The sequence below is a fragment of the Eupeodes corollae genome, chromosome 3 (genome assembly GCF_945859685.1).
Source record: "Eupeodes corollae chromosome 3, idEupCoro1.1, whole genome shotgun sequence".
In the NCBI taxonomy this organism is placed as follows: Eukaryota; Metazoa; Arthropoda; class Insecta; order Diptera; family Syrphidae; genus Eupeodes; species Eupeodes corollae.
In genome coordinates this window covers 19,532,092-19,555,769 of record NC_079149.1, presented here as the reverse complement: position 1 = coordinate 19,555,769, position 23,678 = coordinate 19,532,092, and the positions used below count along the sequence as shown (strand labels likewise).

Here is a 23,678-nt window from a genome sequence, read left to right as displayed (position 1 = left end):
ATTTTTCGACTTGTCCAATTATGCAAGTTTACAAAAATGTTTCTTCCTCTTAGTCCATAATCCCTTATTTTTCATTACTTGTGAGCAACGCTTAGACATACTTTCAACCAAATTAAGGAGAAATTCTTCTGGAATATGACTATTTCATTTCCATTTGTTGCCAAAGCTCTTCAATATTCGATGGGTGATTTTTGTACTGCCCCAACTGTCGTTTCACAATTGACCATTAATTTTCAATTGGATTGGGATCAGGGCTCTGTGCTGGCCATGTCATCGTCATTAACTGTTGATTTCTCAACCATTCTGTGAAAATTTTTGAAGTGTGTTTGGGATCTCCGTCCTGCTGAAAAGTTATTTCACACTCATTGTAGCCCATTGATACAGTTAAAGGTGGTAAATTTGTTTTTCAAATTTTTAAAATTCCAAATAACTTTCTTTATTTATGACGCCATCGATTTTTACTAAAGGTCCGATAGAGTTCCACGAGAAACAGTCCGAAACCATCACCGAGCCTCCTCCATGTTTCACGGTCTTCTGAACTTGATGTTGTGGAAGTCGTTCTCCAGGCCGTGACCTCTACTATCCGTTCCTATTCTATTGACCTTCGTCTCATCGGTTCAAATGACTTTTTTTCCCTTTGGTCTATGGTCCATTGTCTGTGCTTTTTAGCATAATCTAACCACGCCTTAATATTTTTCTCTTAAAGCAGAGGCTTCTTTGGTTTCTCTTTAGCAGCTAATCCAATTTTTTTGAGTGCCTGGCGTGCAGTCCATTCACTAACTGACTTGTCTATGTTTAAATATGTAGATGAATTTGAATTTAGTTTAAAATATTAAGTTCTACAAATTGATTCCTAAATTTTTAATTTAAAACAATTTTAAAATTGAATAAAATAAAAATTGTTACTAACTAATTTTAGATCATAGAATTATTAGCATATTTCTGGTGATCTTAATTTTTCTTCTCCTTTCAAATATATTTTTATTTTAAAATTCTGATGCTTGATGTTTTTTTTCACGAATCCAAAACCCCCCTTTGATAACTTTAATATCCGAAGCAAAACAAAAATAATTTCAAACATAAAACTCAAAAAGTAAACAAAATACCAAAATAAATACAGCGATGACTCCTTTTCGTCTAATGGTGAAAGATACTTATTAGGAAAGCTCTTTGATATCTTCATCGTGAGTTAGCCTCTTAGTGTTGTAGATTGACTATCTGAGAATTGTCTGATCTTTAAATTTTACCTTCACTTGAGAACTTAAGAACTTTCGATTTCTACTCGGTTTGTGTTGTTCTGATAAAAATTAAATTGTTCAATTTATTTATTTTTTGTTTAAATTGGTAAAAATTTGTCAAAATAAAACAAAAACTGATTAAACCCCTAATCTATAGTAAGGTAGTAAATATCTACACTATTTTAATAGATCGACAATAACAACAACGAAATAATGGTAATAAAATAGTATTAACGAAATGATAAGATATCTTTTTTTCTACCAAATAAATCATCGACACCTGCTTATATTGGAATTTAATAAACTTCAGTACGTAACCGTTTGACGAATACCATAGTTGGTGCACTTAACTACTGAATAAGCCGTTTGTCCGTCATCGTGTCGGTTTGGTTTAATAGTTTTTTCAAAAAATTAAGTTTGTTTTCTTAAGTAAATGTTTAAGCATTAAGATAAACCAATAATGAATACGGATACTAACCCGATTAGACGGCGAATTGTGACGCCAACTTCTGATCAATATAACACAGATCCATTGCTTAGACATGCTTTTACTTATGAAGAGGTAACATCAATCACAACAATTTTATTAACTATTGAACCTTTTTAATGGACTTTGATCTTTTGGGGGAAAGTACCTTATAACTACTGTTATTTATTTATTACCTACGTGCAAAAGTTGACGATGATTTAGCAGTTGTTGCTATGAGTTATAATATTGTGTGTACTTAAATGTGTCAAAATTCATAGTAAAATGATGAATTTGAATGATGATATGATTATAATGACGTCATGTTTCAAAACATATCATTTTACTCTAAGTTAAAAATGAACATGGATAAAGTGATGAATAAAATAACATTGAAGTTCAAATATGTGTGCAATTCAATGGTCGGTAAAGTTAAGTTTCTTTTCTGTCCCTCAAATAAAACAATACTTTTTGAAAGGATTAAGTTTTTTTTGAATTCGAATTTCACATCATAATTTTTCTATCACATCAGTTTTCTAAAATACGTAGATATCTTTAATAAATTGTATGAAAATATTGCAAATCCTTGTTCTCTACAGATATAATTTAAATAATTGTAGAATCTTGATTTATTTCTGAAAATTGTAATTTTAAAACAAAAGTTTTCATTTGAATTTATAAGAAATTTTGAGAATCTTTGAACGATATGTTTGAAATTGATGGTTAGAAAAAAAACCTTGTTGACCATTGTGACAGATTTTCCCAATCAAATTAGTCTTTTAAAAACATGGCGGTTTTAATTTTACTTTTTCCATAAAAAAGGACTTTTTTAGTTAGTGGGTTTTGCGTTTCAGCTGCCTCTATAAAAATGGCCCTAATTTGAGAAAATTGCGACGAAGCTAAGTTTTGGCGGAAAGCTTTATTTTAATGACCTTAAACATTTTGGGGAGGAGGTTTATAGAAGGGTATTAAGTACACTTTTCGCAAATGAACCGAAAATTATAGGTTTTGTTGAAATAAGTCATTCTTACTTATTGTAGAACATAATATTCATGGTTGATAAATTAAGAGAAAAACAATAAAATGAAACAACATATTTATCAAGAAATCAAATTTCAGAGTTTTATCGCCAGATCGGACAAAGTATCGCCAAATGGTGCAAATACCAAATCTTTGTACTCTCCAAACCTTTTTTGATGTGCGAGAATTGTTTTCTAATAAAACAATATATTAATTATACAATATATGGCTCTTTTAAAGAATCGTGTCATTGTGTTTAAAATGAAAAAAAAAATATAATTTATGAGGTACTAAGAGCGAGAATAAACATTTAATACAAATTAAGTGATGAGCCAATTCTAGTTCTTGAGGCGTGGTTAGGTGTGTTATTATTTAACCTTGAATTTTAAACTGATATCAAACAAAAATTAAAAATAACCTTGAGCTTGAATGTTTTAATTTAAGTAAACACAATAAAGCATTTAAAATTTCATAACATTTTAAAAACATTCCCAAATTCTAACTTTATAAAAAATTTCTTTCGACAAATGGCTTTGCAAGTTTTTAAAAGTTTTGATCTGGAATGGCTCAAACTAAGTTTTCTAAAACAACGTTTTAGGTAATTTTATGAAAACAAAAAGACCATGAGAATAGCCGTTTGGATTCCGCATATAAACTGTAGGTTTTCTACGAACAACTGCGCCACCTAATTTATTAACTTCCCATAGGAAGTTATTGTAATGGGTCCGATTTGTCAAATTTAAAATTTTGACATTTCTCGACGTTTCAAGGTCCTTAGAGTCGAACTAATTTATTTTTAGAAAGATGTATATGCGTTCTCGAAGTTTTTTTCGTTGTCCATAGCTCAAGAATTAGAAGAGATACCGACTTTTAATAAATTTTGTTATACAGATAAAAAAGCAAAAAGACGCAGAAAGGGCTCTCAAGAAAATTGCGTGTGTGGTTTTTTTACCATAGCAGTTTAAAAAAAGGTGAACATTAAGTTTAACAAATTTTCAGGTTGGTAAAAATTAAATTTTGACTTAAATATCTTTTCAAAAATTTGAGATTATGCCTTCCAGCTAATTTTAACTCATAAGAAATATTGTTTTCAACATTCTGAACAATTTTGAGAAAAATTGAATAGACGGTTTTTTTTACAAAAAATAAAAACCTAAATAAAAAAATTAATAAAAGTTGGTAAAAATTTCTGCTCAAATATCTTTAAAAAACTTGAAGATATTTTCTTTAAACTACTTTTATCTTTTAAAAAAATAAAATAAATTTTGAGAACAATCTAATCGACAGTTTTTTTACAAAACATAAAAACCTAACAAAAATATAAAACTAAAACTTGGTAAAAAAAATACTTACGATTCAATTAGCTTTTCAAAAATTAAAAATATAGTCTTCAAACTTTTTTATTTCACAGAAAATGTTGTTTTCGATATTCAGTAGTTTTTTTTCATAAAAATCCAACAGTCTGTTTTTTATAAAAATAAAATCTACAAAAAATAGTACAAAAATTTGGTAAAAATTGATGTAAGCTTCTTGATATTGTTCTAATTATTTTCATTCATCCATTTTGTAAAAATTTAAGAAGGGCTAAAAAGGGCTAGTAAAAATTTGTTTTCGACTAAAAATCTATTTAACAAAACTAGATTTCAAACTAAACTACTTCTTTATTTGAAAAATATTGTTGGTAATTTTAAACTTTGTAAGAATAATTCAATTGACAACTTCTTAACCCAACACAAAAACTTACAAACTTTGAAACAAGACAAATCGGTAGATGGGATGGGAAGTTTATCAGTGTGGGTCGCATCCAAGCCTCTTGTTGATACTTGAAATTGATTTATTCGAAGTTGAAAAAGAAAGCTTTAGCAGTTCTATCAGTTTTTAAAACTTTTAAGATCTTTTCTATTAGCAGTTAATGGATAGTGCGTTGGGCTGTCATGCCAGAGGTCTTGGGTTAGATCCCTGCCTATGCCATCTAAAGTTTTTTTCACGAGTACTGGCTCTTGCGAGGAATTGACAAATTCTCCTAGAGTAATTCTTGTCATGAAAAGTGCTTTCTCAAATTTGCCGTTCGGATTCGGCTTAAAACTGTAGGTCTCCTTCATCCCTGACAACAGCACTCGCACACAGGAATGGTTAAGAGTTATCAGTCACTAGATCCTAGTCCTCAAACGGACTGTTGCGCCACCCAATTTCTTTATTTATTAAAAGGTGGTAAAATTGATTTTCTACTTAAATATCTTTTTTAAGAACTAAAGATATCGGCTTCAATTCAATTTCAACATATAAAAAATATAGTCTTAGACATTCTGTAAGCTTTTTATAAAAATCCAACAGTCAGTTTTTTCATAAACATTCAAATTTACAAAATACTACGCAAAATTGGTAAAAATTGATATTCTCTTGACTAAATAAAGATTTTGATTTTAAAACGATTTTATTCTGTAATAAATTTTCTCAAAGAAATTTAATCCGCATTTGTTTATATTTGAACTACAAACCGCATTATTTATACACCTTGAACACTTTTGTTCTTAGTGTTATGAAAATTCTAATATTAAGAGTAAATTGTATATTGTATTGGCAAACTAGCTGTAGTGACATCCCTGTGCTACAGAGTACGGTCCTTAATCTTTTATCCGAGTTGAATGATGACTGCTCAGCCGGTCCTGATGGTATTCCCCCGATGGTACTAAAAAATTGTAGTAATGCTTTAGTTAAACAATTTACGTTCTTATTCAAACTTTCTCTTAAATCAGGCAATTTTCCCAATATATGGAAGAAGTCATTTTCCTAACACCAATTTTCAAGAAAGGTGACAAGGCGGATATAACAAACCACAGGCCCATTGCAAAGCTTTCTTGCATTCCTAAATTGTTGGAACAAGTTGTTGGTGAAAGTGTAGCATTTTTTAGTAAAAATCTCATTTGCGAACTGCAACATGGTTTTGTGAAAAAAAGATCAACCGTTACTAATCTCCCCACATTCTCAAACATTTGTTCAAACGCTCTTGGACATGGTTACGAAATTGACTGTGTATACACTGACTTTTCTTAAGAATTCGACAAACTTACGAGTAGATACGGAATTATTTTATTTAGCTCATGGTTTTCCACCATTCGATCAAATCATACCTTGAAAACAGATCCTATGATATAAAAATTAGAAATTGTCTTTCTGAACCTTTTGTTGCTCAATCTGGTGTTCCCCAGGGAAGCCATCTTGACCCTTTTCTGTTCATCATACCTATTAACGACGTATCGTCATGTCTAGTTCAAGTGAAGTTCTTATTTTTGTTGATTACATGAAAATTTTTAAGATTATGAAGTCCAAACATGATCGTATCCTTTTACAAGCCGACATTGATAGTTTCACATTTTGGTGTGGAAAAAATAGCCTTGCCCTCAACCCTTTAAAATGCCAGACGATAACTTTTAATAAAAAACGAATCTTTAGTGTATTTGATTATTTTATATCACAGCAAAACCTATGTCGCGTCTCCAAATTTAAAGATTTAGGTGTTTATTTCTTTTCCAACTTAGAGTTTACAAATCACATTAATTTTATTGTCAATAAGGCAAGTTCTATGCTTGGTTTTATAAAACGCTGGGCAAAGGAGTTCAATGATCCTTATGTTACTCTTTCTTCGTTAAATTGCCATGTTCGTCCTCATCTTGAATATGCTTCGCAGGTATATACTCCCTATTACGAAATTCATAGAAAACGTATTGAATCAATTCAACATAATTTCATTCGCTTTAAAGGGTCTTCGTTGGGAAGATCCTTATGATCTGCCTCCCTATGAACATTGTTTTCAGCTTCTTAAATTGCAATCTCTTCATCGAAGGCGTGTTAATAATGATTTAATATTTCTTCATCAACTCATTAACGGAGAAATTGATGTTCCTTATTTGCTATCTTGTGTACGTGTGCCGTGGCAGAACTCTTTACCTACGTTCATTTGATTTTATACATATTGACTTTAATAGAACTAACTATGGGAAGAATGAAGCTTTAAGTCGAATGAGCATTTTCTATAACTTAAACTGTTGATCGATAGATTTAAATAAGGTGGGATAAAAATCACTGTTAAGAACCAGTGCTCCCCATATGTAAACGTCTTTATTTTATTTTTGCTTACTTACTTACTTACTTACTTACTTAAGGTGGCGCTACAGTCCGGGGTGGACCTGGGCCTCAACCAACAAGCGTCTCCAGCCAGCTCGGTCACTAGCTAGCTGTCTCTAGTTTCGCACGCCAAGTTGGTTGAGGTCCTCTCCCACCTGGGTGCGCCACCTGAGTCGCGGTCTTCCTCTACTGCGCCGTCCCTCGGGATTGGATTCGAAGACCTTCCGGGCTGGAGCGTTGATGTCCATCCGCTCTACATGACCTAGCAATGCTAACTAGGTCAGTGTCGCTGTACAGCCCGTACAGTTTGTCGTTATATCTTCTCCTCCATTCTCCATCTATGCGTACGGGACCAAAAATCACAAGATGAATTGTTCTCTCGAAGCATCCTAAGACGCTCTCATCTTTCTTTGACAGGGTCCAGGCCTCAGCGCCATAAATGAGAACCGGGATGATGAGTGTCTTATAGATGGTGATTTTAGATGCTCGAGAGAGGACTTTCATTTCAGCGCTTGTGCCTAGGTAGACAAAGTCCTTAACTACCTCGAAGTAATAGTTCTCCATGTTGATGTTTTGTCTAAGACGTCTTTTTTGATGACAGCATATACTTGGTCTTGCCCTCATTGACCACTAAACCCATCTTCTTCGCTTCCGTCGCAATGCTCAAAAACGCTCCACTGACATCACGCTTTGATCTTCCGATTATGTCAATATCATCTGCGTATCCGAGTAATTGGATGAACCTTTGGAAGATTGTGCCTCTAGTGTTGACGGTTGAGTTTTCCACAATTCTTTCCAGAACGATGTTGAAGAAGTCGCATGACAGTGCATCGACTTGTCTAAAACCTTTTTTGACATCAAATGAATCGGTAAAATCTGTTCCGACCTTGATAGAGCAGCATGCATTCTCCATCGTCATTCTGCACAAACGGATAAGTTTGACAGGGATGCCAAAACTAGACATTGCTCGGTAGAGCTCTTCCCTATAGATGCTGTCATACGCGGCTTTAAAATCGATAAAGAGATGGTGGGTATCTATTTGAAGCTCCTGGGTTTTTTCCAAGATCTGCCGTATTGTGAAAATTTGGTCGATAGTGGACTTTCCTGGTCTGAAGCCACACTGATAAGGACCAATCAGGTTGTTGACGAATGGCTTCAGACGTTCACATAATACGGCAGAGAGGATCTTATACGCAATGTTAAGGAGACTGATGCCTCTTTAGTTGGCGCAGTTTAGAGGGTCTGCTTTCTTATGTATCGGGCACACTATGCTGAGATTCCACTCATCGGGCATGCTTTCTTTCGACCATATTTTGCAGATGAGTTGGCGCATGCTCCCTACCAAGTCATCGCCAGCTGCTTTGAATAGTTCGGCAGCGATGCCGTCAGCTCCAGCAGCTTTGTTTGACTTAAGTTTAGATATAGCTATCTTCACTTCGTCAAGGTCGGGTAGGCGGAATTGTTGGTTGAGTGGTTCTATCTCCCTTACAGCGGAATTGGGTTCGTCATCGCCGTTATATAATTTGGAGAAGTGATCTTTCCATATTCTCAGCATCGACTGTGGTTCTACTACGATGTTTCCTTGATCGTCTTTACAGGCTTCGGTTCGTGGCTGATGGTACCCTTGGGAGGTTTTGTTTACCTTTTGGTAAAATTTACGAACCTCATTCTTGTTGTGACATCCCTCTATCTACTCGATCGCGCGCTTCTCATGCTCTCTTTTTTTCCGTCTAAGAAGTCGGTGTTCCTCTCTCCTCTTCTTCTCGTAGAGCTTGCGAGCAGCTCTACTCCTTTTGTGCAACGCCGTTTTGTATGCCTCATGTTTCGCTGCGTGAGCTTGCCGGCATTCGTCGTCAAACCAGGGGTTTCGCTGTGGTGGCCGTGTGAAACCTAGCACTTCAGAGGCGGCATCTCTGATGGCTGCAAGGCAATGTTGCCACTGGTTTTTTATTTTTGCTGTTCTGTATTAATTCATGTTAATGTTAATTATGTTTAATTTACAATGAAACAAAATTAAGCGGTTAGCAGTCAAAAACATAAATTATAATTTTGTGTCAATTCAATAACTCAGCAATAAAATGGTAGGTGGGTAAAGGTGTTTTTATTTGATTTCTTTTTTAATTTCAATTATTGCCTTTGAGCTAAACATTTTATTAAAGAGAATATTCATTGATATGATTCCATTTTTAAAAGTAAGATATTATCGTGATATCATAAAAACATATCTATGTATGAACTGAAATCACAGAACTTATATTCACAATAAATACAAATCTTTATCTGATGATGATTGAAATAACAAAAGTATTCCACGAATTCTATCCTCTTTTTATTTTTGGGCAATAATGTTTCCAATTGAAACCACCAAAACCTCTCCCTATGAATCAATGGAAACAAACAATTTGATTGATTATTATTATGCTTGTATCATTTTAGATAAGATTAGGAAAAAAATAATATCCAAACAATTTATTAGGGTTTATTTAATGTTCTTTAGTATAATAATATTCCAGTCACATTTTATCAAATCAAACTCAAAGAAACAACAAACTTTTGGCTACATATTAGTTTTGTGTTTTTTGTTTCTTTTTAGGAAAAACCACCCTATTTGAAATACATTACAACGAAAAACAAAATCAACGCATATTGGGGCCCGGTATTCTTCGCATTCTGGATACTACTCTATTATTGCATTGCAATTCCAGCCTTTCATCATCTTCCGAAGCCAATTAATATCAAGGATGAGCCCAAAAATCCTGATCGATTTATTGCGGAACGTGCCGAAGTTAATTTACGTCGTCTTGTCGATATCGGACCACGTGTAGTTGGTAGCAAGGCTAATGAACAAATTACCGTAAATTTCTTCCTTGATACAATACGAAAAATCAAACAGGATGCCCACCAGGATGTGGATATTGAGGTGGATGTTCAAGTTGCATCGGGCAGTTATATCCATTGGGAGATGGTCAATATGTATCAAGGTGTTCAGAATGTTGTTGTTAAGGTCGGGCAGAAGGATTCGAATAGTACATCGTATTTGTTGATCAATAGTCATTTTGATTCGGTTCCAGGAGGACCAGGTATGTTAAGGGCGGTTTTATTTTGTTTGTTTCTCAGTAACCCAAATTTTGTTTAAAAAATGTATACTTAATGCATAGGCGCTGGCGATGATGGTACTATGGTTGCTGTTATGTTGGAGGTCTTGAGAGTTATATCGAAAGCAACGCCTTTGAAAAGTCCAATTTTATTTCTTTTCAATGGAGCCGAGGAAAATCCACTGCAAGCTTCTCATGCTTTTATCACGCAGCACAAATGGGCAAAATATGTTAAGTAAGTATGTTTTATTTTCGATGACAAACTTTATGGCTTTGGCTTTAGTTTGAAGTAAGTCTTTTTATAAACTACATTTTTCAATTTATTTTTAAAATGGGTTTGGGTTTGGAATTGGATTTTATTTCATGAATGGGTTTGGAGTGATTTTATACAATTTTTATGACAATCTGCGAAAAAAAACTCAAATGACGTTAAGGATAAGAAGCGTCATCTATACGACACAACGCCTTTGAATGATGTGAATTTAGCTAAATATTGACTCACTCAAAACACTGGTTGACAAGGTTTTGCAAATTGAACTTTCCTGATACGTTTTGATAGCATTAAGTCAGATCCGTAACTAAAATCGATCCATTACTTTATGTTTTTGAGATATTGCTTTTTAAAATACAAAACAACAAAACTGTTAAGGTCATTTAAATTCATGAAGTATTGGTGATGGTTTTCCAAATTCATAATTATAGTCATAAAATGTTTGGAGAGCTTAAAGCTGTCTTATATTTAAATCTTAAAGAATCGAAGAGCCATTTATGGTTAACACATTATCAACAGAAGGTTATCACATCAATTTTTTGAATTGCATTGAAAAATATAAAAATAGTGTTGAAATTGGGATTTTTTAAGATTTTAACATTTATTTTCTCGTGAAGACTCAAGATGCCTTTATCCGCTTTTGTCATAGTCCCTGCTTCTGCACTTTATAGCAGGACGGCGATGATTAGGGTCTTAAATAGCGACACTTTCGTTGCTCGAGGGAGAGCTTTGGCAGTCAATTGCTTTCTTTGCCCAAGGAAACAGTGGTTAGCAAGAGTTATTCTTAGTTTGATCTGAGCGCTGGTGTTGTTTTCTTCGGTCATAGCAGAGCATAGGTAGACGAAGTCAAGTTACGTCTGACGATGGTGACGTTTTTATCGAGAAGTCGGTGTTGTAGGTCCTTTCTTGATAACAGCATGGACTTTGTTTTGCCCTCATTAACCATTAAACGCGTTTTTGCCGCCTCTGCTTCCATACTAACAAAAGCCCCATTGACATTACGCTGAGTTCTTCCGATTTTGTCAATACCCGTGTTTTGTTGGAAACTCTATCAATAGTAAAGTAGGATTTTACACGAATAATAAAACAATATCCGCAGTATAAATACTACCGATAAAAGTTAAAGTAGAATCTTACTACGGATGGGTTTTTGACATTTATACGAGTCTCGAATGGATCTTATGTGATTTCGTTCTCGATTGATATTGCATTTGTTTATCGATGGCTGTGTTCATTGAGTAGTTGTGCATTTGAGATCATGTGTTTTCCAATGGCAAAAAAATCAATCTGTTACTGTTGATATTTTGTAGTTTTCTTAATGAAAATGGACTAACTGGTCTGTTTTTGCAAGAGAAAACAATAGAAAAGTTAATTAAGTTTTGCTATGTTTTCTAGAAAGGTTTATCTCAGTTTAGATTAAGTAAATCTTTTTTTTGGTCTTTCCAACACTCAAAAACAGTTAAAAATGAATACGTTTGACAGCTTGACACGATTCCGGTCGGGGAATCAAGCTTATTTCAACTCAATTCAGATGTATAAAGAATTGAGGCGAGCTTCAAGCTCGCTTCAACACCACAAATGTTAATGCAGTAGTCTACGAACAAACCCCCTTCTTGAAGTTTTTATTTTATGTCAAATTGTTTGATTAAAACTCTGAAACGGACTATCACCTTACACAGACGTTTTTTCTTGATTTTGGTAGTCAACTTTAAAAAATCAGCTTCCCGGTTTCACCCCTGGTCTGAATTTTGCTTATTTTTGAAATCGACTTTCAAATATGTTGAATTGATCATCCTGCCTGATAGCGGAATTCGGTTCTTCGTCGCCGTTATATAGTCTGCAGAAGTGGTTCTTCCATATCCTCAGTATTAACTACGGTTCCACTATGATGTTTCCACTTTCGTCCTTACAGCTTTTGGTACTAGGTTTATGGACTTGTGAATTCCGTTTCACTTGCTCATAAAACTTTTGAACTTCATTCCTGCTTTTCTACCTCTCAACTTCTTCGACCGGACGAATCTCATGCTCTCTCTTTTTTCATCTGAGAAGTCCGTGTTACTCCCGAATCTTCTGCTCATAGAGCTTATGAGCAGCTCTTATCCTTCTATTCAACGCAGCTTTGCGTGCCTGTTGTTTGGCTTTTTTGCCTGCCGACATTCCTCATCAAACCAGGGGTTCCTTGTTGGTGGCTGTTCTAAACGCAGAACATCAAAGCTCGCTTCTCCGTTTTCATGTTGTTAATGTTACCACTGGTTCTCAATACATTGTGTTGTCGGTAGAGAACTTCGAGAGAGGATACTTGTAACTCGGTCGGAGAAGGATTTGGCGATCTCTTGCGGTTGTAGCCGTTGGACTTTGTATCTTCTTCCAGCATCTCCCGGTATTGCCTTCCCAGAAAATCTAAAGTGCTACCTTGGCCACAACAAGGTAGCGGCCCGAGTCAATTTAAGCTACTCGGAAAATTCGGACATCCATGATGATGTCTAGTCTAGTGTCAATCACAATATAGTCAATCTAGATGATGTTAGATTGAGCTGGAGGCTTACATTTTTTTTCGTGGATGTTTAGGTGTATAAAACGCTTAATAGCCCAGTTCAATTTTTATAACGCATCCAAATAATTGTTGTTGGTTTTCTCGGTCGCAGTCTCCATAATAAATATCGCAGTTTTTCATCCTCTTTATAGCAAACCCATCCCATCGCATTTTCTGGCGGTGATACCTGGTTTTTAGCAGACAAGGGCCTCCGCTTACTGTTCGGGAAAACATGGTCTATTAAGGAATCTAACTTTCCAAGTGCATTTCCAAAGTTCGTTGTCCTTAAATAGTTTGAATAGGCTATCACTTTTTTAGATATTAAAATTTTTACTAATGCACCGTCTCCATACAACATTTGGTCGGTCTCCATTAAATTTTGGTGGTTTATAACGGTGTCCCAAAATGAACGGAACTTATTTTAAATTTACTGCCATTTTTACTAATATTAAATTCCTTACTGTCAAATAGATTTTATGAAAGGGCTCAACTATACAAAAAGAGGATAGATTTACATTTTGGAACAACCTTTTTGGGACAAGTCTTTAGTGCCTTGTGAAAAAAAAATAACCGTATTTGCAATCAAATCCAAATAGATGAAGTTGTTGGGTTAATTAGATAACATTCCAAGGGCCTTAAGCTTTTATAAATAGTTCATTTCTAATTTTGTCCATGCTTCTTTAAAATAATCTTCTTGAATGGAATTAATATTGTATACACTTTACATTCTTCTGTACATTCGATTTAAATTTTTAAAACATTTAAATAAAATCCTTTTTCTTCTTTCCAAATAAATGTCTTCAACAGAGCGCTTATTAATTTAGATTCAGCTGGAAGTGGGGGTAGGGAGCTTCTTTTCCAATCTGGACCAAATCATCCATGGCTTATGCGAGTAAGAAAATCCAAGCCATTTAATTTGGTTTTAAATTTCTCATTATTTTTACGAACAATAACGTTTTATGTTTTCCCTTGTCTCAAATCCAACTTCACCCATAGTTATATAGAAAAAGTGCTATGCATCCCTTTGCATCAACAGTTGCCGAAGAAATGTTCCAAAGACATTTCATTCCATCAGACACAGATTTTCGGATTTTCAGAGATCATGGACGAGTTCCTGGTAAGTCCTTTGTGTGTAACATATAAACTCATCCCAAGAGAATCTTTTGAAGCTTAAAAATGCAAACATAATACCAGTACTCGTAAATGTATACATTTTTTTGAAATCTCATCATCAAGGACTCGATATGGCTCACAACTATAATGGCTACGTCTATCATACACCCTTCGACCGACCAGAAATCATTCCCCGTGGAACATTCCAGCACACCGGTGACAATGTCCTGGGACTGGCCAGAGCAATAGCCAACTCATCAGAACTCCAAGACCCATCGGTGAGTAACGTAGATAATTTTCAAATCAAGAATTCTGGGAAATCTTTTGATGGCTCTGTTTCTCTTTTGTTTTTGTTCAGCAATACGCCGAAGGACACACTGTCTTCTATGACATTTTGGGTTACTTCCTCATCTTCTACTCCGAAACCGAAGGTATCATACTCAACATCATTGTTTGCATCATAGCCCTTAGTTCGATTGGAGCCTCCTACTTCCTCATGTCCCAGGACACTGGCATAACAGTTGATAGGATAATCAAAAGGGGCTCAATATTGTTTGGAGTTCATGTTTTCGGATGTATCGCAGGGATAGCTCTCACCTTCCTCCTTGGAGTTTTCATGGATTTGCTGCATATGCCAATGTCATGGTTCACAAATTCATGGCTCATACTGGGGCTGTACTTCTGCCCACTGTTCTTCGGAATGGGCATTGTTCCAGCTGTGTTCATTGCCAAAACTAAGGATGTAAGGATAAAATCCCATTTAAAGGACATTCACCTTGATTTATTAATACGTAAATTGGTATTGGTTGATTTTGTATGATTTTTATCAGGATCGTCTGCCAGTTTCGTTTAGAGTGCATCTTCTGCTGCATGGCCATTGTATATTCTTGGTGCTGTTAACCTTGATAATGACCATCTGCGGCATTCGTTCGGCTTTTATGCTTATGCTGACGATTCTATTTTATTCCATGGGACTTATTATCAACCTAATCACAAAGTTGCACAACCAACGTAAGTCTATACACAAGTCATATATAATATGCCCTTTTGCCTTTCTTCCCAGAAATAACGATGACGTCTGTATTTTTTTGAAATATTTTCAGCTCTCTTATGGATGCTGCCTCATGTTCTGTGCCAAATATTTCCATTCCTATTTTACGCCTACTTGTCACATGGATTTTTTGTAGCCTTCATTCCGATGTGTGGACGGTTTGGCGCAAAAACCAACCCCGAATTGATTATTTGTGCTTTTACTGTGGGTGTTGGGATTCTATGTGGAGCCTTTATGGTAAGATTGGAAAACAGGATACAAAATCACATCAATCATTGAAAAGTATTTAAAAGGTTCTATAACCTTGATGTACGTTATAAAAGGTGGTGTACCCTTTAGATGATGGAGTGAAAAAAAGGGACTGACAAAATGTTTTAAATGTTAAGGTGATTCATGAGGGTTGTTTTTGCATTTCCGAAAAGAGTACTGAAATACCAGGTGTATGTGGATTTAATTTAAATAATTATGGTGATTTACTTTTAAAAAGCAAAATTGAAAACATAAAAAAAGTTTTATTTGGAGGTAGGTAAGCTTACTAAACGAGTATCAGTTCCTGTTTTTCGGGATCAAGCGGTAGCGATATTATTATATTTGTTTTCAACATGAGAGAAAGTAAGCCCTAGTCCTTTATCATGCCCCGAATACACTGTTTTTTAAAAGTAATGTGTGGGATAAATATTCATTCAATATCCTGAAATACCATTTGTTGGCTTTCAAAAACTCTTTGGCTTTTAATGTTATCCTAATTTTTAGCGTAAACAGCTAACAACTTATCATCCATACGATCTCAAGGAGACAGTTTCAAGGCTTAAATACCTTGTAGTCTGTAGTCTAATATCGTTTTCATTATCTATTTATCTTTTTAGGTGTGTTTTGTTTATTTTGAAAATGTTGCAGGCAAGCGTCCACGTCAAATACTATCGACTCTGCTAGTTTCTTGAAACAAAGTCCTTTCTAATGCATCGATACACCTATTAGTTGTTGAAGTCTTCAATTTTAATTTAGTATTTTTCTTTTGATAGTGGCCGTTGATGTTGTTGTTTTTTTTGTCGGGTTTTATTTTAAATAAGGGATCAGATACAATAAATCACATCTGAAAAGAAAGCATTTTTTTTACAAAGATCAAAATTTACCAATGGAAATTGAAAGAGTTTTGCAAATCTAATCCTTTTCAACATTTGCTACGAAAGTCAATGTTCAATTTTTAGTCTAAGTCACTATGGACATTTTTGACACATGAATGAATACCATTTTTGATTTCTGACATCTTGACATTTATTTTAATTGCAACTTTTAGTTAAGTTCAAAAGTATATAAATATGGAAGTCGGTCAAAAGCCTGGATGAAAAATTCAGTTTTTCAAGTCTGTCAAAAACAAAATTCTGCAAAAATATATATTTGGAGAAATTCTGGCCAATCCAAAAAGTATCGTATTCTTAGTAAGAAATCGAAGTAAGAATCTAAGAAGTTTAAGATTTTCAAATTAATTCCAAATTCATTAAGCAATACTTGATCAAATTTTGTATGATTCAGAAATCAATAACATATTGAAATATGTCAAGCTGGTAATTCTGGATTTTGATACCTTCCATATTCAGCTTTCATCTGAAGTTTCACAATATTAGATTATTTGTTTAATAAGTGAATACTCAAAGGGATATAAGTACCCTAATTATCGAAAAACACAATGTGAGCAGTAGTAAAAGGAGACAGGAGATCATTAAAAAAAATGTGAAAGATTGTTGGAGATAGAACATTTTGTGGTTTTAAGACTTGAACTCATCCAATACTACTTCTATTGAACAATCATAGAGTTGATTACTAATACAATGAAGTAAGGATCAATGACTGTCGGCTATTGCGAAGCTTTCAATCTTTGAGATATTTCTTGAGCTGATAATTAATAAGCGTTTCCATGGTCTAAGAAAAAAGGAATGTAATGCTATATTTCATCATTTCAACTTCGCCCAAAATAATTTTTCCGAAATAAGCCATTCTGATTGTCTGCAGTACCGGGGACATGCAAACGAAATGGAAGACATCTTCCCTCATTCTAAAGTAACATATTTTCACACTGAATATGACCTTGAAGTAGTTTCGATCTCCGAGGATATGCTGAAGATTTACATATATTGATCAATGCATTAGCGTACTGCATCCATTTCCCCAATTATTCCTTCCAATTCCTGACGTTTTCTTTATAAGGATTGAGTTGGACTTCACATACCATTGCTAATTTTGTAACATAAGCAATATGCAATTTGAACTTCGTAAAGAGCTCAGGCAGCTACATTTCTACGAGCAGTATAAAATTCGGTGATGTTGCTGGTAGACCAAAAATACTTTTTTGAAAAAATCTTTGAATTTCTTCTACAATATCAAATTTTGTATATCACCATACTTGCGAACCATTAAACATGTCTAACTCCATAGTGGCTTGGAGTATTCTATACTTTATATATTTTTTTTCAAGACAGCTTTTCCAGGCAGTGTTCAAAGGTGATTTTTGGCGCAGCAAGTTTCTCTCTTAGATTATTTTGACTGCGTCCTGAAACTACTTCCTGAGCCATTTCTAAAAATCATAGATATTGTTCTTTTTAGAAATATTCAGACAATCCCCAGTATTGATAATAAATATGTAGCCGGTTGATCATATTTCCAGAGCTTCAAGGGAATTAGCAAAGAGCACCATACATCAGCAAAAAATACCCCTTTAATTTTTGTTCCTGCAAAATTTACTCAACAGCTAGAGTATTAATGGGGTATCAATATACACGATGAAGCTAATCGGACTTATATTTCATCCTTGTTTCATGCCGAAAAGTACATAGTACCCGCGGTTTGATGATTAGTGCGTTGGACTAACATGTCAGAAGTCTAGGGTTCGATCCCTGGCTATGCCATCTAAAGTTTTTTTCACGGGTACTGCTTCTTGCGAGAAATTGACAAATACTTCAAAAGTAATTCTTGTCATTAAAAGTGCTTTCTCAAATTTGCCGTTTGGATTCGGCTTAAAACTGTGGGTCCCTACAATCGCTGACAACAGTAATGGCACACAGGAATGTTTGTAAGTCACTAGGCCCTAGTTCTTAACGGACTGCTGCTCCACCTAATTTTTTTATTTTTATTCATGCCGATAAATGTTGAAATCTATTCAAAAAATTGTGCCCCATTCCAAATTTCTGTTTTTCTGTCATTAGACAAAGTTTCTAAGGCTTGTTCAAATGTATACAACACCCCTTTACTATAAAGTTTATATAGAACAGAGCTTCACGATTTACTTTATCAAAAATGGCTTGAAAGTCAACAACTAGAGCGTACAACTTTTTCTCTTTTTATCAATGAATCCAAATGCCTGTGTTTAACACCTTGTTTGAGGTTCTAAAAAAAACAAGGCCTCCTCTCTAGATCGTAGCTTTATCATTACATTTTGGAATTCGGCATGGTGTCAGTTAAGGTATTTGGCATTCTTCTATTGAAGATCCTATTCCTTCTTTACCCTGTCGCTCCTAAAAACGAATAACAACATTGTTTTCAGTGTGTAACTTTTATAGAAGATGAATTTGCTCTTCTAGGAACTAAAGTATTTTAGTCCATGCTTAGGGCGTCTATATCTTCCTTGCATGATAACTAATCTTCCTGTCTAACATAGCCGCGACCTCAAGGACGTTCATAGAAGGGACCAAGCTTCCATTCCTTTTTCTTTCGGACATAGTTATACTTACTTACTTAAGGTGGCGCTCCAGCTAGCTCGGTCTCTAGCTAGCTGTCTCCAGTTTCGCACGCCAAGTTGGTTGAGGTCCTCTCCCACCTGGGTGCGCCAAATGAGTCACGGTCTTCCTCTACTGCGCCGTCCCTCGGGATTGGATTCGAAGACCTTCCGGGCTAGAGCGTTGATGTCCATCCGTTCTACATGACCTAGCCATCTTAGCCGTTGGGCTTTAATTCTGCTTACTAAGTCAGTGTCACTGTACAGCCCGTACAGTTCGTCGTTGTATTTTCTCCTCCATTCTCCATCTATGCGTACGGGACCAAAAATCACCCGAAGAATTTTTCTCTCGAAGCATCCTAAGACGTTCTCATCTTTCTTTGACAGGGTCCAGGCCTCAGCGGCCATAAATGAGAACCGGGATGATGAGTGTCTTACAGAAGGTGATTTTAGATGCTCTGTCTTAAACCTTTTTTGACATCAAATGCATCGGTGAGATCTTTTCCACCTCGATAGTACAGTGTTTGACAGGGGTGACAAAACGGACATAGTTATATGTGCACAAAATTGTTTTTTTTTTTTTTTTTGCGGGCCTTGTTATTTCTGGTGACAGTATTTTATCATCTTTTTTTTTCCTTTTTGCAGACATAAATCGAATATTTTTGGTTATGTCTTTTGAAGCTGAGCTTTACTTTTAACTCTTAGATATTTTTAAAATTTCTAAACAACAAAAGACTCGAGACCTTAACCTTTCTGTGCATTGTTTTTTTTTAACAGCTTAAACAACCCCTCAGAATCGTATGAAATACTTTAAATATTTAATCTAAATATTGAAAATTTGTAATCCCTGATTTGGAAAAACATCAGGAATTTTATAAACAAAAAACTACTTCATGAGTTTAGATAGCCTCACTTAAAATTTTATTTGTTTTTTCTTGAAGTTAGGAAAGCAATATCTCAAAAACCTGACGTTATTGAGTCGTTTTTGAGTCAAATTTAAAATTAGGCAATTAAAAACCAACAGAAAGACCTTACATTATTCTCAAGGCGGTCATTTGAATAATATTCTTTTTTATGGTTAATGTCAAAGTCCACACAACAATGAAGTAAACTTTTGTTCGGCTTTTATTTAGCTTCACTTTCAAAACCGCAAAATTAATAAACCAGCGTTAGGCTAACATTTCAAAAAACCTTTTAGTATCTTTGAAAAAATTCAGAATGGTAAAATTCAGCAAATAATAAAAGAAAAGTTTCAAAAGATTCAGGACACTGTATTTTAAAAAACAGAACTTTAAAAGCACTTGCGACACAAACCTTGTATTTATTATATTTATTTTATTTAATAAGTCGGACACACATTTCACATCATCGCCTAATTTGTTTGCCAATAAATGGTCAAAATGTGTTGGCTTGAATAATAAAAATTTCAATATGGTTCAAAAATTCCATTTATTTTTTATGTAAATTTAAGTAAAATCCTAAATTTGTTTTAATTTGAAATAAAATATTACTTTTTTCCAAACAAACATTTCCAACATCAATCAAAACTTTAAGTCAAAACTTAAAGAGTACAATCAAAGCTCAAAATATATATATTTCTGTTGAACTTTGAAGCATTAATTAAAACCAAAACCTTCTACAAATATCATTTACAGATGCCAGTATTAAATCTCTTCAAAAAGTCCAAAACTCTCATCTCATCGCTGCTCGTTATAACTGTGTTTTTCATCATTTTAGCAGCCACACCAATTGGTTTTCCATATCGTCCTGAAACATCAGTGCAACGGTTTTCAATTTTGGTAAACTATTCTCTCTCACCACTCAAAATATGCATGAACCATAGAGTATATCCTATATTCAAAACCATTTCAGCACACTCGAAGAGTATTCCATGAAGCAGACTTATCAGTGCGTAGAATGGAGACCGGATATTTCATATTCCCTAACGATAGACGAACTTATTCAGTCAAACGTAAGTATTCTTTCGTAGCAGCAGTTTGAGATGATTGGGGTTTTTTGTTCTCATATGTGTTTGACGATGGTTTTTGAATATTGCATGGATTAATTTCAGAACAAGCTCTCAACATGACCAAAGCCCGAACTCTTACCCCAGATTGTGAATCTGAAGTATTTTGTGGTTTGCCTGTTTACAATCACAGGTGGCATAAGGCAAGGTAATAATTTTCAATATCAAATAAAAATAGACTGTTTTTTAATAGCGACACGACAAGTTTCCTCATTTCTATAAATAACGTACCAATTATTTTTTTGTATAGGAGTTCAAGTTTGTGGATTCCAGGACCAGATCCGGTATTTGATAAACTTCCGGAATTGACGATTGTTTCGAAAAATCAAATTTCAAAAACCAAAATACGCTATGAAATGAAGCTTTCAGGACCTGATCATATGAGTATATTTATTAATCCATTGCATGGAGCAAAAGTCAAGAACTGGAGCTTCCACCAGACACCATTGAGACTTGATTGGCAAGCTCCGTACTTCATCTACTTCTCTTATGGCATCGATAGGAAGCCATTGAATTTCTTTGTAGAACTTGAGGTTGGTATTAATGACATTAAAAATAGAGAAATAATTTGAACTGGCCGAACACATCGGATTGGAGCTAGGGTCGGAATAGCTGTCAAACATTTGTATATTCCTTTGAAAACGCGGTTCATTTGGAATCCAATATAAATTAACGTTAAAAAACCTTCAAAAACACTATAAACTATGTTTGTACCATTGTTGTTTTGTTATTTGACAGCAATTCCGCTTAATGCTTCGGTTGCAGCTTCGCGTTCATTGTGTTCAGCTTTTTTTAACAATTCTTTTAAACAATACAAATCTTTTGTATAATCAACTTTATCATTGTTTAAGCGAACCACCGGTGACTGGAGTTTGGAAAATATTGAAATTGGAATAAGTGGTCATTGGAATCATGACGAAGCAATGAAAACACCAGAGTTCAAGACTTTCTTGGCCAGTTTTCCCAAATATGTCGATGCAGCTGCATGGCCAAGTTCTTATGAATCATGGAAATATTGATTCCAAAAATGTTCACAACAATTCGTTTTTTTTTTTCATCATAAACTGTCGTCACATAATTTCTTTATGTTAAACTTAATTTTTTTAAAAAGTAAAAAGTTAAAAGTTTAAAGATTTTAAAGAGTTTGTATTCTAAAATAGTAATTTATTGAGGCTTGAAAAATAAACTTTCAAAAATGTTGGCAAAATTTATTTTTTTAAAAAATAAGATCTGCTTTGTTTTACAATTCAAAATCACTTTTCGTCAGCTTGATCTCCTTCTTGAGTTTAAGAGTATAGTGATGAGTTTTCAACCATTTATAATTTGGATGGAGCACACAATTTGTAAACTTTAATTATTCTCTTTAAAACTGTTTAATCCAACGAATTTTTGAACTTTTAAAATGTTTGAAATACATGTGGCTAGTTAGAATTTTTAAGATCTCAGGAATTTCTTCTTGACATTCTATTACACATGTTCCAGATAGAAGGACCTGAAAGCTTTAAGAGAAGTGTAACACTGCCAATTTTAGCAAAGGAGATCTCCGCTATTACGAAAAACTTCACAGGGGAGAACTATCCAGAGAAACTGGATAAACGAAAATGACTTATTAAGTGAATTTCAAGAAGCATTTGGCAAGGGGTGCTCAACAGTATATAATATCTTTTTCCTGACAATTATTTAGTATTTGGATAAAGGAAAAAAGTTGACGCATTTTTGTAGAGTTTGGTTGCAGATCTTATTTTTTTTAAACAAGACTGTAATAAGAAGCAAAAACGACTTATCATACAAACTACGTTTATTACATAACGAGAATTAAATGATGATATGAACGAAGCTAGAGAACAATATAGAATGAGTTGAAAAACTTATTATTTTACAAACATTAAATATAATAATTTTTTAGATTTAAAATATAAATATTTAGCTGAGAGATGTGCGTTACCAAGAATATATTGAAACATTCTTATTCATATTATTACAGGTGCTGACTTTTATGCCTGTACGACGCGTATTAAGCGAGATATTCGCATTTAGTGTTTGAACATGGATTTTTGCCCATAACTTGTTGTAAAGTTGGTCTTATTCAAAGATAGTCACACCAATGGAAAGGAAATGATTCCTAGATCACAATCCTGAAATTTCAGCCATCTAGGTGGTCTAGATCAAGAAATATTGGAGTTCAAATATTGCCCTCTAGGTGCCGACTTTTATGCCTGTACGACGCGTATTAAGCGAGATATTCTTATTTAAAGTTTGAACATGGATTTTTGCCCATAACTTGTTCTAAAATTGGTTTATTCAAAGATAGGCACACCAATGGAAAGGGAATGATTCCTAGATCACAATCCTGAAATTTCAGCCATCTAGGTGGTCTAGATCAAGAAATATTGGAGTTCAAAAATTGCCCTCTAGGTGCCGATTTTTATGCCTGTACGACGTGTATTAAGCGAGATATTCGCATTTAAAGTTTGAACATGGATTTTTGCCCATAACTTGTTGTAAAGTTGGTCTTATTCAAAGATAGGCACACCAATGGAAAGGGAATGATTCCTTCGCACAATCCTGAAATTTCAGCTATCTAGGTGGTCTAGGTCAAGAAATGAAAAAGTGGGCTGCGGACAACAAAATAATTCCGGATAAACAGTTCGAGTTCAAGGCGGTTCAGGACACAATTCATCCTACGTCTAAACTCGTTTCTGATATCCAATGGAATAAATCAAAACAACAATGCACAGGTGCTGTTCTGGTTGATTTTGAAAAGGCCTTTGAAACCGTATGGTTAGAGGGTCTTTACCTAAAACTGAGCAGGCTTGGCATAAGCAAGCCATTGTTGTACATACTTTATGATATGCTTAACGGTAGAAAGTTTCTTGTCAAAAGTGGCAATGTAACTTCTACCACAACATTCTCAATTAAAAATGGTCTTCAACAGGGAGCGGTGAATTCGCCGATTCTCTTCAGCATTTAGACCAGCGAGCGATCTGATAGGTTCCCTTACAAAGACAATTGCGTACGCCGACGATCTAAT

The 23,678-nt window shown here is 34.5% G+C and overlaps 1 protein-coding gene across 2 annotated transcripts; it reads left to right on the top strand.

Moving 5' to 3' along the window:
* The first annotated feature begins 1,337 nt into the window (after nucleotides 1–1,337).
* On the top strand, nucleotides 1,338–21,755 carry LOC129952562 (endoplasmic reticulum metallopeptidase 1-like). Of its 2 annotated transcripts, none has more exons than XM_056065196.1 (14): nucleotides 1,338–1,454; nucleotides 9,443–9,929; nucleotides 10,008–10,179; nucleotides 13,556–13,640; nucleotides 13,745–13,865; nucleotides 13,985–14,139; nucleotides 14,220–14,603; nucleotides 14,692–14,872; nucleotides 14,965–15,149; nucleotides 20,277–20,420; nucleotides 20,494–20,593; nucleotides 20,693–20,795; nucleotides 20,898–21,180; nucleotides 21,499–21,755. In XM_056065196.1, the coding sequence occupies exons 1-14, from the start codon at nucleotides 1,452–1,454 to the stop codon at nucleotides 21,664–21,666; spliced, it is 2,571 nt and encodes an 856-aa protein (XP_055921171.1). In that variant the 5' UTR covers nucleotides 1,338–1,451; the 3' UTR covers nucleotides 21,667–21,755. The 2 variants fall into 2 exon arrangements, with proteins under 2 accessions (XP_055921171.1, XP_055921170.1); XM_056065195.1 differs by lacking the exon at nucleotides 1,338–1,454 and adding an exon at nucleotides 1,558–1,800.
* Nucleotides 21,756–23,678: the final 1,923 nt, after the last annotated feature.